We start from the raw sequence: 17,606 nt of genomic DNA, 5'->3' as shown, positions 1-17,606 counted from the left end.
TTGAGGGCCAACTTGAAGTTGATTCGAGGCACATGTAGTTTATGATAAATGCGCTGAGTGTGGGGCAACCGAGGCTGAGGGTCTCAAAACGCGCTGTTCAGCGTTGAGCTGATGTCAATTATCTCTGCATACATTGCCGCTCTGAAACGTAGCGAAGTGGAAAACTGTGACGGTGCGTCATCGGCAAACAACAAGAAAATCCCTTCTGCCAACAAGCGCCGCACACTGTAATTAAAAGACACTCAACAGAGCTGCGTAGCAGTGGCATGGCAGAGCCCTGCCAATGGGTAGCGCCTGTGGCCAATGGCATGGCGCAAACAATGCTGGCCATGCTCTGTCCCAGCCCACAAAGCTGACCCAATTAGCAGACTCACTGGGAAAAAAAAAGAGAGAAAAATGCCAGCGATGTTTCTTTAGCTTTTGCTTTGGTACTGGCACTGGCTCTGCTGCTGCTGCTGCTGCTGCTGCTACCATCGATGGTGTTGGCGATGGCGATGATGATGCTTAGCCCGGCTCTGGCCACGTTGGAAGCTACGTTAATTAAATTATCACGTGTCAATTAATGCTGCTCCCAGAGCAACTGCCAACAAGAACTGATGTTAGTCGCTTTTCCCAGCTCACGGTGCGTATGAGTGATTTTAATGCTGCACCTCCACTGTCTGCCAACTATCAAGTGCCATAATTTTCGCTGCCTGCCTGACAAACCCATCCGTCCGTCCATCCCTCCGCCCATTCACCAGCTCTGTTGCCTGCCTGCCTGCCTGCCTGCCTGCCTGGGAGCCATATTGTTGGCTCTTGATAACTTTGCTCAGTGTCGCAAATTTATTTTCCAGCCAGCAACCAAAAACTGTCGCTCAAAAATTCTCGTTTGACTTTGCGTCAAAGTTGCCGCTTGTGGCATTATTAGATGCCAGTGGAATGCCTTTTACCAAGCGCCAGCAACCAACAGCCAACACCCTATACCCAATACCTGGCATCTACCAGCTACCATCTATCAGCTACCATCTACCACCTAGCAGCCGGCACTCAACTAAAAAGTGTCGTTTATATTCTCTCGGGGACAAATGCCGTTTAAAGTTTTTCAATTAAACGCTTAAATTTCGCGCGGCTCAGGTTTAATTAAACTCATACCCAGACCGAACACCCGCCCCCCTCCCCCTCCGGCTCAAGTAGCCCAAAAAGTGCCAGCCCGCCAAGTGAGCCTAGAAATTTGTTTAGATTTATGCTCAATTTGATTGGCGAACTGCCAGCGGCATACACGAAATCATTTTGTGTGCTTAGGCTAATTACGGTGAGGCACGAAAACCGTTGCTTAAAAATCTTACCACTTGCATAAGGCGCATAAATTGTTCGCCTCAAATCTAAGTTAAGTAATCGTAGAATTTATGTAGATTTAACTTAAAGCTGGCTAGATTTCATTTAGCTCAACAAACTTGGCATGAAATGCTGTTCAAACTGTATAAAATAAACACTTTTCTAGTTTTGCATAAATTTTAAATGACTTAGAATACTTACGCAAAATGTTAAAGAAATTTTTAACAAAATTTAATTTGAAACTGATTGAAACTGAAAGTTGAAGAAATTTATTGATTTGAGTAAATCTTTCACAATTTGCCTAATTAAAAATTGATTTTAAAAATAGTTAAATTATTAAAAATTTGATATTTTTAAGAAATCTCTATGAGATATGTTAGTAAAAATATTAAAATAATTTGAATATTGAAATATTTACACTCATCTGGAGTTATCCTAAACTAAAAAAAAAAAAAAAAAAAAAAAAAAAACTCTAACTAAGTTTAGATTTAACTTGTTGCTGTACGACTTTCATATATTCTGTTCAGTAGACTTTAAGGACTTTAACACTACAAATATTTAATTTAAATACAATTCCTATAGCCTAAGGATATTGTAGAACATTGTAAATAAATATTAAATATTATTATTATTATATTATAAATAAATATTTATATATTCTAATACCCAACAAAATTAAACATTAAATTTTTGATTAAACTTAGGCCAAATATTTTAAGAAATATATATTGTACACCTGTCATATTTTGCACATGCTCCGAATATGATTGACTGTTTTTTCATTTAATATTTTCAAGTCAAATATATCTATACCACTCTACAACACCAATGCAAATTTTAAATTCTCTCTGAAAAATTCACTTTAAGCTGTACAAATTTAATGCACCTAAAGAGTTTCGGTTCACAAGCAAACTCTGTCTTTAATGCTTTCAAAAGTTCAGTGAGTTAAGCTTTAATATTTAGCATACACAAACCGAGTTCAAATATGATAAATCTTGCTTTGCTTACTTTTTCTTAGAAATCTCCAAGGCCGAAGGCATTTCCAAAAGCAGCTCAATTTGCTAGCCAATAACCGTTTCAGCAGCACAACAGCTTATTTAATATGTAATATATAACATTGTCTTTAAAGCCATCTTTTGGGTTACTTAAAATATTCCAAGTCCCCTTCTTTGGTTATGCCATGCCATTTGATTATAGTTACACCTTATGGTTACACTGACAACTCCCTAACAATCTCTCTCACCTATCTGAACGCCCAAGTACGTATCTCTCTCAGCTATCTAAGCAGTCTAAGTAAAGCAGAACTACCCTTAAAAATAAAGGTTTCTCTTTAAGGCAAGCAAATGTGCAAAATGTAATCCTTTACCGTTAAATAACCGAATATGTGCCAACTCATATTTCTCTTTGAAACGCCCCTAACCGAAGGCATTTCCATTAAGCCGTGCACAATCCGTACACCTCATAGATGTAATTCGAATTTAATAGCCCAGCCCCATTCAGTTGGATAACTTCTGAAAATCCAACAAAGAAATTAACATTGATTCAATGCGTGTCAATTTGCCAACTGCTGCGGCGCACAAAGCGCTGAATCACATGTAAATTTATTTATTAAATACCCTTTGCAAATAAAATGTGCAAAATAAACATATTTCACGCCTAACAAGCTTAGTAAGCAGCGTATCCTTGTTGTTGCTACTGTTGTTGTTGTTGGCATTTGGCATCTTAAAAGGATAACCACAAAACCACAAAATTTGTGCTGCATTTGCCAGTTTGGCAACACTTCAGGCTCAGCTTGGTATATGTATACATGTGTGTATGCATGTATATATGCATGTATATATACATGTGTGTATTCGGCTATAGCGCAGTCAATTTTAATAGCACACTTTTGGGCGCTGCGCCAACCACCTGTTCGACTGGCGGAATGGCGCAGAAAATGTGTCTCAGGTGTGAAACATCAACGGCACGTTATTGTCGCCATTGCAGTTGTCCATAATGGGCCGGCCATAAGCCCCAGCAAAATGGCCGCGGCACACACACACATACGGCGTCCCGCAGGACAATTGTAGCGGGCAACGCGGCACAAACATTAACAGGCAGTTTTTTATCGCAGCGCCACATGCGGCAGCCACAATATATATTAATACATATATACATACATATATACAGAGCTTTTGGTGTTTTTTTTTTTTTAGAATTTTGCTAGGCTCAGTTATATATTCACTTGAGATTTTATGCGCTGCCTCGTTATGCGCGTAATTATGTGCAGCGGAAATGTTTAGGACTTTTGTTTTTTCTTTTTTTTAGGGGAGAAATTATGCTGCAATCACTTTAACGGGCCAGCAAGGCACTTAAATTGTTGCCACGCCCACCAATGCTACCACACAATTCAGGACACATGCGCTGATCCTTTAAGTAACCAATGCGTATACTCGATTTTTATTGTTTGTCATTTGCTTGGGTTGTTTTTGCCCTTGGTTTCCTTTGAAGTTACAACCGGCTTGGGCCGCTCCACAGCAAGCAGTAAAATTCAGGCAAAACAAATATGACAAAAAAAAGCAACAGCAACAAAAAAATACCGAGTGGGAAGAAGAAAAGCTGAGCATTGCGCCCTGGTTGCTGGGGAGGATTACCACTGGAATTGGGCTGACATTGCTGCAGAAAGTCTCAGCATTTCTTTTACCCACTTAGATGAAATTAGCTTTGCTTGCTCTGCCTTTGCCTCTGCTTCTGCCTCTGCTCCTGCTGCTGCCTCTGCTCCTGCTACCTCCTCTGTCTCTCGTTTTGGTTGCGTTGTCTGTGTTATTTTTATGTTGTCTGAATTTTGCGTGCCCCATTGACGGTTCAACAATTGTGCATTTTATGGCTACCATAAGATTTTCATGGCATTTAGATGTGTGGAAAAGGTAAGCTCAATTAAATTGTTACTTTACAAGCAATTGAGCTGCTGAGCTTTAAGATTTCCACAAGCTTATTACCATCACACATACAAACACACATACACACACACACATATATACAGCAATTGTTGTCGTACTTTCATCACAATCATCACAATGTAATTGCCAGCGCAAGTGTATAATTACGTACTTCTATCACAAATCAATAGGTTCGGGATATACAAATACTAATAGCATAGTAAAATCAACTCAGCCGGAAGTTGAGCTAACATGCAATAAAATTTGATTGGAAAAGCTGACTGCATATTTAAACAAACAAAAGTGCTCTGGTAGGGCATGCTGCACTGTTAGATACCGTAAAATAAAATAATCAAAAGGGAAAGATTAAATTAAATTATATTAGGGAAAGCATATTGAAATTGCTTTAAGCTGTCAAAATTTTTTAGCTATACCTGAGTATTTCAATTTAATAATATTAAGCATAATAATATGAAGATTAATCAAAAGAAATGATGAAATTTTCAAGGATAAGCAAAGCAAATAAAATACATATAAAATTTGAGACACGGTTGTATACATGATCTAAATATTTTTTTATACCAAATTTAAATGAAAACCATCTTTATTTATATCAAGCAAAATGAATTTATTTTCAGCATGCTATACCGTATGTAACATTAATATACGGGTTTTGATCCTCTAAATATTTTCTGTGTGCAAAATTTGAATATAAATCCTTTTTATTAATATCTAAATTTATTTGCTTAAAGCAAAATATACAGCGTGTAACCTTCATATTCCGTATTTCATTTTCCCAATGCAAATAAATAAATATAAAATTAATTATAATAAAAAAAAAAAGGACAAACGGTAGTTATAGAATTACCTTTTCATAGAAGTATATATAAATTTGTATATTATATAAAATTATTAAAATTATTTACAACGGCAAATATATATACATACATCCATATTTCTTGATCAATAAAAACTAACAAATTCTTTCAATTATTTGACCTATTGATATGCCCTTTTTGAAACATGCCTCACCTTTAGTTCACTAAAGTGCCATCTGGGGTACAGTTGCAAAACTTGGGGAAATTTCCGTAAATGGAAGCTTTAAAAATGCATAGCCTAACAGATTTGTTTCAAATTTTGTAAACAGTTTGTGCAGGAATTGTGAGTGAACACGGACGGCAGGGAGGGGGGAGGGTGCTGCTGACAGGCATTTGGTTAGAGCTTCAAAAATCTTGTGGTCGGAATTTGATAAACGAAACCATAAATGCTGGGAAAGTAGACTGCATGCTAAAACAGCAAGAGACTGCACAAACACAGACACACACACACACACACGCACACAGACACATACATATACATACACATACACCCAGTGGGGTCGTAGTGCTCTCTGCTGTTGAATGGTAGAATTGCTTAAATCGGAAGATAGCAAAATTGAATCCAATTGCATAAGCATTTGGTACCCTCGGGTCCATTTCGAATCATAGCTGGACGGACGGACAATCTTATCAAACTTATGGCATTTGCTGTCCGTAAGCGGTGGTCCATGCCTGTGCGGGTGGGTGGTAGGTGGTAGGTGGTGGGTGGTGGGTGGTGGGTGGTATGTGCTGGTATTTTGTGTCTGATGGCTGGCATTTTCTAAGCCGTTAAGCTCCCAAGTGCCATGCGGCAAAGTCAGCTTTGGAGCCCATCAATGAAGTTGAGCAAGTGACTTTTGTTCTTTGTCGCGCAACTTAATATTCATAATTTATTTCGTTTTGTGCTTTATATTGTTCTGTGTTTGGGGCCCATCGAGTGCTTGGCGCACGACCCGTAATAACATTTTAAATACATTAAATGCCCGTAAATATTCCACCTGCCTTGCCGTGGCGCGCTGTTGTTTTATTTGCTGTCAACGTTCCTTAAATAATTTATCATTTATCATTTTCGCGGCCAGGACATGACCAGGACCGGGACACCGAACCTCTGCCCGACGAGTTTCATTATTTTTTATTTGACATAATGTTTCCATTTTTGTGTTTTTTCTTTACTCTTATTTTATTTTATTTTATTTTGTGTTAAGGCCACGTTATTTAATGCATTTTAAATCGTGAACATTGACCAATTGTCAAGCTCTGAATTAATGAGTATCTTCTTGATTTATGATTTGTTTTTTTGTTTTTTTTTTCAGTTTTCTGGCCAGATTCTGAGCTTTCATTTGTTTTGCTTCGCCATTTTTGGCTAGCGCAAAATCATTAATGCAACTGACAAGACATTTATCAAAACTTTGTTGACAACAGACTCGAGAGAACAGCAACAACAATGTGAAGTGAAAAGTCAAAGAAAAATCAATTGAAACCAAATATAATTTAAGCTAGCTAAATAATTTATTGCTGCTCGAATTATCGCTGTTAGTTTATCCTCTTAATATAAGAAGTTGTTTGTCCTGACTGATGGACTGCTTGATGGATTGTGTGATTGACTGTCTGGCTGTTTGTTAAGCAACGGAAAGCGCTTAAACAGAAAACTAAATAAGCCAAAGCTTAAGCTTTAGTTTAGTGTAATACTACTACTACTATATACAAAGACTTCCAGCTGTGCTTTGAGCAAATAAAAGATGCAAAAGTCACGATTTTCATGGCTTGTGGTAAACTGTAAATTTGAGAAACTGTAAACTTGTGAGTATGTATGAGTGTATGCCAGTGGATGTTGAAAATATATATTTATTTTATTAATACGTATATAGACATGCATACATATGTATACATAAATATATATGATTCCATTTTGGACAAAAACTTAAACCGAATATCAATATATACATTATATTATATGTTAATCTTAATAAATGATTTAAATAGTTTGAAAAATATTCAGCTTATCACTTTTGTTCAACATTTTGTGCTCAGTCGGACTGTTTGTTATCTTCATGACCGCAGCTGTATGGTTTATGTATGCGTGTATGTTTATATGTGCTCGTGAATAATTGTACGTTTGCATGCTTGCATGTATGTTTTGTTTGATCATCTGCTTGCATGTGTGCAAATAATTTGTATCATTCAATTACATTACTTTTGCAAGAGCAGCACTTGAAGTTGGTGTTGTAAGAGTGGGCATGCTGCCCTCCCTAAGCTCGCTCTCCCAGTGCTCGATTTTTCTGTGCTCTACTTACGCACGCTCTCCTTACACTCGCTCTACTTACGCACGCTCTCCTTACACTCGCTCTACTTACGCACGCTCTCCTTATATTCGCTCTCCTTACGCTCGCTCTCCTTATACTCGATCTCCTTACGCTTGCTCTGCCTACGTTCGCTCTCCTTCTCTCGCTCTGCCTGCGTTCGCTCTCCTTATGCTCGCTTACTGTGCGCTCACCACAGCTGAATCAATGAAGTATTAAGCCTTTGCATTTCAGTCCCATCCAAGTCAGAGCAGCATGTATGTGTATGTACAAGTTTATTTACGTATGCATGTATGCATATATGTATATACAGCTGCGATCATTAAAATAAAATTGGGCACTAAATGCTAGTTAGACAATAAGGATTTGTAATTAGCTTAATATCAACATCTAAATAAATAAAACAATTTATGTTAATCTCAATATATAAACAACAAACTTATTTAATTTGTGTTATGTATAAATGTTTATATGTCAGTATTTTTCAATATATTTACTATATATGTTTATATGCTATTTGGCATATGTTAGAAACAATTTCCGTAAATTAAATAAACTTGATTATCGATTGGAAAATCAAGATTGCAGCAACCCTCCGCCACCTCCTGCCAATTGCCAACGCGTTAATCAAGCTTTTTGCTGCAAGTCCTATCAATCAGGCTGAACTCTGCTATTAAATATATATCCTCAAGCCTAAAAGGACACAAAACTAATTAACACAGCATTTGAATGCCCAGGGCTATCATCAATTTTGGGAGCGAGTGGGGCCTGGCCTTGTGCGTCTGTCTGTGGCTCCTGCTAATTCTTGTCTAATTTGCGATACACCTGTCACACACACACACAAACACACATACATGCGTATGCACATATGTGTATAAGTAGCCCAAGGAGACCCAAGTCGTCGAGGTGGTCGGGTCAGAATCCCCGTATAAGCAATTAAAAATCCTTTTGCTAACATAAAAATACCATTAAATCTTTGCCGATTATCCTTTTGGGCTTAGCCAATGTCTCGCTGTCTGGGCTGAGCAAGTGTGTGCATGTGTGTGTGTGTGTGTGTCTGCTTGTGTATGCTAAAATTTCTGGTATGTGGTTGCCTAATGCGAGTACATGGATGTTAAGATAAACACTGTGACTCGGGGCTCTAATACACCCAAAGTGCTTGGCCAAGGATGTGGACATATTTCAGTTTTGTCCATTTTCATGTTGTTTTGCTTGTTTTTTGATAGCCCATTGCAATTTTTACATGGCTATGGCAATGTCTGTAGCTCTTCCTCTTGCTCTGGGTCTGCTTCTCTGGCATCGCCTCCTTATGGCCATAATGATTATTTTGAGGATTATTTCTTGGTACTTCTCGCAGTATGTGCTTTACTTATGTTTATTGGCATTGTTAATATTTGTTTTCTTGCCATTGTTTGTTTGCTCTGTTATTACACGCACACACACACACACACACACACATATTTATATATATACATACAAACAACATGTACAATGCAAATGTTGCTTGTCCTATGCCCCCTACAACCACCCACACACACCCACCCACACACACACATATACACATTTAGTTTTATTGCGACGGTTTTTTTTTTTTTTTCGTCTTGCGGATTGTTGCCTTAAAGTTGTGGCCAAATAGTCTTTAAGCCATGTTTTGTGGCTACTTGCGTGCCAGCTGCTATGGATTTTATTTAAGCCTCAGCATTTTCCCAAGGCTATATAAAAGTCTTAGCTTGAATTGAAATATTGCCAATTGTTGCTTACACGAATTTTTCCCCCTCTGGAAGGGCGGAGCAATGTTTCCCAATACAAATCAATGCCTTGTTTGTGTGTGCGCGTGTATGTATATGTGCTTGTTTTTTTTTTTTTTTCTTGAAAAAAAGTTAAAAATAGAATACATTTTAATATGAAAAACGTGCATCCGTTTATTTGAGGCACATTTATGTAACGTTGACAAACAAAATTACGTAAAAATAAAATACATGCAAATATGCAATCAGCGTCCAAATTGAAATTGCCAACTTGATTCTGGGAATATGTCATTCCCTCTATTATTGTGTCTGTTCAACATTTGTGTTTCCCATGAAGTTTCGATTCACACCACTCTTATTAGCTTTTTAAGTATCTTAAAGAAGAGAAAGACCTATACAAAAATTGTTGACCAAATACTATTCAGCTTGAGTGACGAGGCAGAAGCATTTCGAGTCAGTCGGGAATAATTATTGGCCAATGTGGAATTTATATAATTTACTTAAGCAAAGTGGACTTTCAGTTTTGTGGATGCCGCGCTTGTGGTCATTTGAAATGCGGCACTGGACTCGCGGCTCTCGGCTCTCGGCACTGGACATTCAGTGCAATTGCTGCATAATTACAATTTTAGTTCGTGTTGCAGCAGTGGCATTTATGTAGCCGTGGCAGCGGCCACAATTTTCTTTGCTATTTCATTAAGCTGGTCTTTGGTTTGGCGAGCACACACACGCCACAATCGCACAACTCAACATGCGGCATGGCTAGATATATGTATGTAGGTATATATGTGTATGTGTATGTGTATGTGTGCATGCCACATTCTGCTGCAGTTGCAGACAGCAAACTATTAAAGGCCACTTCGGTAGGAAACCGCAGGCGGTCCGAATTCTCCTCTACCAGCAGCAAGCCCTTCCCGAATGTCTGTCAGCCTGTCCTGCTGTCTCACTATCTGTCTGTCTGTCTGTCTGTGTCTGCCCCGCTACCTGGCTGATTGCTTAAAATTTCAGCTACGTGCGCGGTCTACGTGTGTGCCACACCTGCACGAGTCGCAGTTGCACACACACACACACACACACACTCACACTCACACACACACTCGCACACAGCTCCAAGTCAGAGACAGAAACAATGGGCATCTGGCGACCTACGTAATTTAATGTTTTATTTCTACACAGTTGGCCGCGCTGGCGTATACGTAATAACAGTCGGCACATGTCGAGCACGCGATGCCAACGTGCTGCGGCCTTCTAACCTGATGACGTTAACGGCAACACTAGCGCCCCAAACAAGCTGTACTAAATAGAGCTGCGCACGTGATTTGAGATCGTGTTGCACTATTTCAGTTAGACAATTCAGTCCAAATGGAAACGTAGCCAAGTGTCAAATATTTTTAAAAACTTTTCTGTTTATTGTTAAAGTTTTGGTATTTTAATTGGGATAATTTATTTAAAAAAAATTGATATATATTTGTATTTCTTTAGATTTCTATGAGGTTAGATTTCTGAATTAAAATATATATATATATATTTAATTAGTTTAAATATTGCATATTAAATATTTTATTTATTTTATAATCATTATACAAATGAAAACAAAAATTGAATTTATAATTAAAATAAATACAGACAATATTTGTATTTCCATTTTTATTAAGTAAGCATATGAAAATAAAAACAATATTTTTATTTTAATAATCAGAAAATCTAGATAAATAAAAGCAATAATTTTATTGTATAAGATTTCCAAAAAAAAAAACTTTATTTAAATTTCAATTTTTATTTTATTTTGCTTCTCAGCCAATATTGGTTGCAAATTATTTCCGCTTTGCTGCTGCTTATAGCAAAACTTTTTATATAGTTAATTAAGCTATTAAAAAAGAGAAAGGGAAAATCAAGTTGAATTTTTACCTTGGAACTTTGCAGCTTTCCGTTACAATTAGTAGCATAAAGTAAAGTGATACGCCGAGCTTAAAACCTTTTGGCTGCTTGCTTTGCTACCTTGCCTACCTTGCTGTCCTGCTACCTGGCTGGTTAGTTCATGATGCTGTCACGTGACCAGCTCAAACATTGTTAGAAACTTTGGCAGACAAAAGTCAAAGTCCAAATTGGAGTTTTGTCGTCATCGTTGCTCGAAGTGTTTCCACACCTCCCGTGCACAATTAGAGTAATTAGTGGAACGTTCTTGTTGTTGTCGCTGCTACTACGAATGCTGTTCTTGTTGTTGTTGCTGCTGGTGTTGTAGCAGTGGTTGCCTTTGTTGTTGCTCTCAGCACACATAACATGCAAAGCCATTTTCATGTTTCACATGCACAAGTATTAAACCGCCAACACAATCAGTCGTTCATTTATTTTAGTACACCCTGTATTTGTAATATGTGTGCAAATGGATCGATTGAAAGTGAGATTAAAAAGGACATTGGCATAATTGGAAGACCAGAATAATTTATAAAAATATAATTTGAGAAGAGTTGCTAATAGCTTAAGTACTTAGCAAAGATAGTAGTTAAACAAAAAGGATAGCAAACAATATACATATATTGTATTATAATAATATACATATATACATCTGCATAGATTTTTTAAATAAACTAAGCAACATGAATCCAGTTTACTTGAGTTTATTTTGAATTTTTGGTATAGTCGTATACCATTTTTGGTTATTCTAACTCTACTTTCACAGGATAAGACGAGTTATGATGCGACCAAGAGAATTTTATGATACTGAGACGAATTGCGGAGAAACTAAACAGTAAAAGCAGTGTGAAATTATGAGTTCTGATTTGTAAAAGTATAATTCAAGGCTCCTCAATCTAGCATATTCAACATATCAGGTGTATAAATCAGTTTTTATTCGATTCGAAATGCCAAGGGCTTACGTATATGTATCTCTCTTCCCTATCTTATAGCTTTATCGCGAACCCAATTTATTTACCCTTTTCACAACATGTACGTGTATAATAATATCTCTCAACACCCCCGCACTCTGCAGGGTATCTCTTCGTCCAGTGCCGCAGCATAAATTGTTTTATTTATTTTTGTTGTCGTCGCGTGTTTATCATCATCATTGTTGCTGTTGCTGTTGCTGTTGCCTCTGTTCGCTTGTTATTGTTGATTTAACTTGTGACATCGAATCAGAGCTTGGCCCGCAGTTGACCCTAGCTAAGGTTTTTGGGTGCTGTTATGCATTAAATTTGCAATAATCAAATATGTCGCTTGTCGCACAATCAGAATATTTAATTAGTTCATTTATTTGTGGAATTTCGATCAGACAGTTGATTTGCATTTACCTGCCCATGGGAAATTTCAGCTCGCCTTCAATCGATGTGACACCAAAAGCAATTAATAGATACACAAAGATTAACATTGCAGGGAGATTGAACAAAATGCTGTCATTAAATTTATGTTCCATTTCTTATTTGATGGGTTAAGTGGAAGCTTTAATCAGGCCTTATTTACCGTAATGCCAGCTAAATAAATCAAACACTTAATGCCAAAGTTGGCAGATAGATTTCGAATTGCAGCCTTTGCAGTATCAATTAAAATCATTTCACAGTCATTGCACACGCACACAAACAGTCAGGTAAGTTCTACTTATTTTCACACCTAATTTACTTAGCAAACGCATTAAACCAAATTCGTCTTTGGAAACGTTTCAATTTGTGTTGCTCGAGGTCCAGGTCGAACCAAAAGGACCAGCTGCTGCACTATGGATCTAATTAGAAGCACAAAAGCCGCTTCTGTAATGGCAATGAGGCGGTGCGATGCGATTCGAGGCGCTGCGATGAGATGAGACGAGATGAGATGAGCCTGGCCCGCATCTAAGCGCATTAAGTATGCGCCTCGTGCGCCAATTAAGTCGAGTCAGCGGCCAAGCTGGATGCCGCGTGGTTAGCTCCACATTTTTTCATCAAGGCGCTTACAATGCAATTAACCTTTTCGCCACGCAGTCGCTTACCGTTCGTAAGTCGCCTAATTAGTGTGGATTTCAAGAACGAAACGAAGTTTAACTTAAGTCACAAAGAGCATTGAGTAGAAAATCGAAAGCATCTTCCAAAGTGCCAGGAAAGAAAACACAAAAATAAATTACAAAATGACCACCCACAGCAACCACAGCTTGCTTTATCAATTAATTATTAGTTTGAATTATTATCAAAGCATTTTTAGTTTGCGTTGGTTGATTAAAGGCAGGTTACTCTATTATATGTTACATGATGCTCATTATTGGCGTTTTCATGTCTATTTAAGGTAATAATGAGCTAAATGATTCACATCGAGGTCAACAGGTCAAGTAGAATTAACTTTAGCTTAACATTAGTAAAAAGACTTCACATGAATAGTAGATGGACTTGGGTAAGGCATATCCCTCATAGAGCAGTGGCCAGAGTACAGGGTATAAGCAGAGCGACAGAGTAGCGAACAACAACGACAAAGTAAAGCGGAGCAACAGCGCAGAGCAGCAGCAAAGAGCAACGGCAGAGAACAACGACAATACGGATAGCAGCGCTCAGCAACAGCACAAACGACCACAGCGTTTAACAACTACAACAAGACGAAGAACGGCATCCAGCGAAGACACAGACAACCGAAAGAGGATTAACAGCGACCAACACAAGCAAAGCGAGCGCATAGAAGCAATACATATCAGCGCACATCGGATAGGGAGCGCAGAGCAAAGAAAGCATAGAAGTGAGCGCATAACAGCGCACAGCCGAGAGCGCAGCTGCGGCGTACAGTAGCAGTGTTGCCAGCTTAGCCTATTTAAGGCTAGATCAAGTCATACATACATATATATTCTTGAGCAGCGTTATGAAGTAATCCGATTTAACTATGTGTGTTGTTTGTCTATATATCTATTCGTATGTCTGTCTGTATATCTGGCTCTCTGTCTCTCTGTCTCTCCGTAAGATCATTTAAGCTGTCTATATTTATGCAGTAGTATTCAGTCTGCATTTATATTTGAGTAAAACGAAGCTAGATTGCAGCAGCAGAGAGTATTCCCATTGGTCACTCAAACGACCACGACCTCTACCTGTCGTCGGGCTCAACATTTGAGCGCAACTTCGGCTTTAAGTGAGTCTCCATATATAAAGGGCAGCTGCTGCAGCAATTCTTCAGTCGCCCAGGCCTAGTGGGGGTCAGTCGTGCAGTGCAGTAAAGTGAAGTGAAGTGAAGTGAAGTGTGTAGAAATACATATTTAGTGATCGTTCAGCTAAGCATTAATGACCTAGAGGAAATCCATGGAGGAGGAATTTAGTAGAAATTCCTGGAGGAAATACTTAGAAGAATTTCTTCGAGGAAATACTTAATGGAAACTTGAACATTCTTTCTGTTACATCGTGGGAATCATCAACAAGTGGCCATCACCTCGTCGCCAATAGCTGGATCCTGGAGCAAAGCTGAGGTTGGTTAGTTGCTAATGTTATCGTAGATGGTGCGAGCAAGGATAGGATAGAACAGTTAATTAAAAATGAATTAAACTAAATTAATTTAAATTTTCCATCCCGTTTCAGGCATTGGCGTTTTCAAATTCACTTACGCTTGTTTTAGACATTGGTTTAACACAGATTTTATAATATATTTATATTACAATGAAAAACATTATACATTATAATGGGTAATATAAAATAATGAATGAATGAATATACAACTAACTAGAATAATGTTAAATTTATATAAGTTATGTATGTTTCAATATTATATGTATGAATTAATATATACTGATATATGTTTATTTATATACTATTCTATGTATACGCTCCAAGCATATATACTTACCTATATACATATGTATATATGCATGGTATGTACATATACATATGTAATACAAGCAAATCTATTTATATATATATTTTATTTGGCTAATGCTCTTTTTTATTTCATAACAAGGAGAAGAAATGTCACAATTGCTCAAATTGAAAGCTAATCGGGCTATAGTATTAAGTCCGCATCAGCAACCTAGCAACACACTCAGCCAAAGTGCGGTTAACGTCCGATTGCTGTTTGGCTGCCATGGCAGGAAGGTTCTCAGAATTGGCCTAGATGATAGCTTTAAATATTAATTTATCTGATGGCACGTCTGTATTTCGATGATTGCAACTTAAGTCAACTGCAATTAGTAAATTCGAGTATTAAGAGTTTTCGAAAAATCTTTATTCGCATTGTGCGCCCCTTTCAAGGAGATCATGAATTGAGCTTATTGCATTGCCAGAAGCACTTCACTCGATTGCGAAAGTTTCTGTGCCCTAACACCGAGAAGCCATTTAATAAATTGAACTACATTTTGTCACAGCATTTTTTGGTAGTTCGAATTGCATTTGTATGAATGCGAGCAAAATAATGCGAAATTCGTGAACAAATATTGTCTATTTACAGGTTTTATTTTCTTTCACTTTGAAATTGAGTTTGCTTCGTCTCTTTTAGACGTAATTGAGTTCAAAGGACAGCAAAAATTATAACAAATTAAATACCTCACAACATTTCTTTAATAGTAATGCCATTTAAAGTTAATAAAAACATACATACATATGTATGTAAATATATGTACATATGTATATGCATTCTCTTTCTTTACTAACTTATAAAAATTATCGAAAGTCGCAGTAACAGTGACGGTAAAATGTATTGGCCATCACTAATTCTAGCTTTGCTTAGATCCCGTTCACTTTTGCATGTGTTTTTGTTTTGCTTTCTTTTAGTTTCGCCTCTTGTGTTAATTAGAAAAATTATAAGGGTATGTTGCTTAAGAGATTATTATATTGTGGTTAATATATTTAATGTTCTACACATTGTTTCACAATAGGATCAAACACTAAACGTAGCTATTAATTGGTTATTACAAAATCTAATATTAAATCGGCACTTTATACGCACTCGCTTTTGTTTACCATTAAACGGCTGATAGTTATTGAAGCGTTGCCACCTTGTTTGAATTTAAAAGTATGTCATCTATGTTCTTGTTTATTGTAATTAAATATAATTTTATTTGTGCAGATTAAGACTAAAAATACAATGGATGATGATACGAGCAATTGCGAGGACATCAATAATACCAGCACGGAATCTTTCGCTACAGCTGATAGTTGGGAGCGAAAGTCTGTTAAAACAAAAAGTCTGCAGCCGCACGAATTGTTGTCACTGGATCAAAAATTGAACCGCATTATTGTTATCCAGCAAACGGACCAGTCCTATCATCAGGCGTTAAAAGACATACGCGACCAGACTATAATTTCGGTATTGGTGGAGCCCAGTTTCTATGGCCGACACTGTAAAACATCTGTGATTGTGATTGCCACGGCGAATAACACTTATGTATTTGATCTAAAAGCCCTCGGTGTCATTTTTCCCGAACTGTGTGTTCTGCTGGAAGCGGAATATCCTAGGAAGATATTGCACTACAGTCATCGAATATGTGATCTTTTGTTTCATCAGCATAAGCTAATAATAAATGGAGTTAGTGACACGTTCGTTGCCTTGTGCGTGGCTCGACAGGATCGCAGCCATTGCACCTTGCAGGATGCCATTACGATAGTTTTGGAAATATCGCCAACTGAGCTAACCTGTCATGAAATAACGAGCGTAAGACCTATACTTGTGATTCTTTACATTTTAATAAAAAGATCTTATTTTTAATGCAGGCTAACGAATCAGTTCGGAACTTTACAGCACGTCCGCTGTCCAAGAGCCAACTCCGGTATCTGGCTAAACTCGCCATATTACAACATAAGCTACACGACACGCTTATCTATGGAAATATTTGCAGCGATCTTCTGGAAATGTCAGGAAAATTCAGCTGTGAATTTAACAAACAAACAAAATCCGATGAAGTGGCGATGAAAATGCATCCAGGCAGCACAACTGGCTTTGACTGCATAAATCCATACTACCAAATATCTACATCTATTGAGTAGGTTCTATTATATTCGTATTGGTATGAAGCTGACACATGCATGCTGATCACATTCCTTATAGTTAAAAGAATATAATCCATTATGTGCTGGGCTATTCTTAGTAGAACCAGTAAGAAATCAATTGTCGAGAGTGCACGACTAGGAGATCCCCTGAACTCTGAATTATCTATACAATGTCCTAAAAATACAAATCAATTATACGCTGATTTCCTATTTTCAATGAGTTCAGGTAATAAAACTTGATTGTTATTGCGATAATACATTCATAATTAACGAATAATATAGTGTTTTCTTGAACTGAAATAGGTAGGTATTTAAAATATTTCACTTAAGACATTATGACTTTCATAAGTAAGTGTAATAAGCTAGTCTAATTTTATTGTTTCGCACCTAGATTCTTAATACATATATTAATTTGTAATATTTAATTTAATTGCACAAGCCTTAATTCGCATTGTTTATATTTTTATTAAAATACTGAAACGGTTAAATTTAAATCGAACGAGTAAATTGTATCGCCGATAGAACGATACATCGCACACCCACCAAGCATCGATACACAGTA

At 37.3% G+C, this 17,606-nt stretch overlaps 1 protein-coding gene and 1 long non-coding RNA gene across 4 annotated transcripts; both read left to right on the top strand.

Moving 5' to 3' along the window:
• The first annotated feature begins 13,128 nt into the window (after nt 1–13,128).
• On the top strand, nt 13,129–14,769 carry LOC26528711. Of its 2 annotated transcripts, none has more exons than XR_004364325.2 (3): nt 13,129–13,379; nt 13,472–14,535; nt 14,645–14,769. It is a non-coding gene; the product is annotated as an uncharacterized LOC26528711 (long non-coding RNA). The 2 variants fall into 2 exon arrangements; XR_001449159.3 differs by having other exon boundaries at nt 13,457–14,535.
• Nucleotides 14,770–15,759: 990 nt separating this feature from the next.
• LOC6583011 (protein Exd1 homolog) lies at nt 15,760–17,321 on the top strand. 2 transcript variants are annotated; one of them, XM_015162690.3, is made up of 4 exons: nt 15,767–15,864; nt 15,934–16,070; nt 16,125–16,709; nt 16,769–17,321. In XM_015162690.3, the coding sequence occupies exons 3-4, from the start codon at nt 16,143–16,145 to the stop codon at nt 17,039–17,041; spliced, it is 840 nt and encodes a 279-aa protein (XP_015018176.1). In that variant the 5' UTR covers nt 15,767–15,864; nt 15,934–16,070; nt 16,125–16,142; the 3' UTR covers nt 17,042–17,321. The 2 variants fall into 2 exon arrangements, with proteins under 2 accessions (XP_002008690.1, XP_015018176.1); XM_002008654.4 differs by lacking the exon at nt 15,934–16,070 and having other exon boundaries at nt 15,760–15,864.
• Nucleotides 17,322–17,606: the final 285 nt, after the last annotated feature.

The sequence above is a fragment of the Drosophila mojavensis genome, unplaced genomic scaffold (genome assembly GCF_018153725.1).
Source record: "Drosophila mojavensis isolate 15081-1352.22 unplaced genomic scaffold, ASM1815372v1 contig_74, whole genome shotgun sequence".
NCBI classification, from domain to species: domain Eukaryota; kingdom Metazoa; phylum Arthropoda; class Insecta; order Diptera; family Drosophilidae; genus Drosophila; species Drosophila mojavensis.
The sequence above is the reverse complement of the archived record's forward strand: the minus strand, read 5'-3'. Positions and strand labels throughout refer to the sequence as shown.

Bases quoted from the DNA above. Each gene is read 5' to 3' on its own strand.
- LOC6583011 (XM_002008654.4), top strand. From the start codon at position 16,143: ATGGATGATGATACGAGCAATTGCGAGGACATCAATAATACCAGCACG. The intron at 16,710-16,768 runs GTAAGACCTATA...TTTTTAATGCAG, and splicing joins CCTGTCATGAAATAACGAGC to GCTAACGAATCAGTTCGGAA.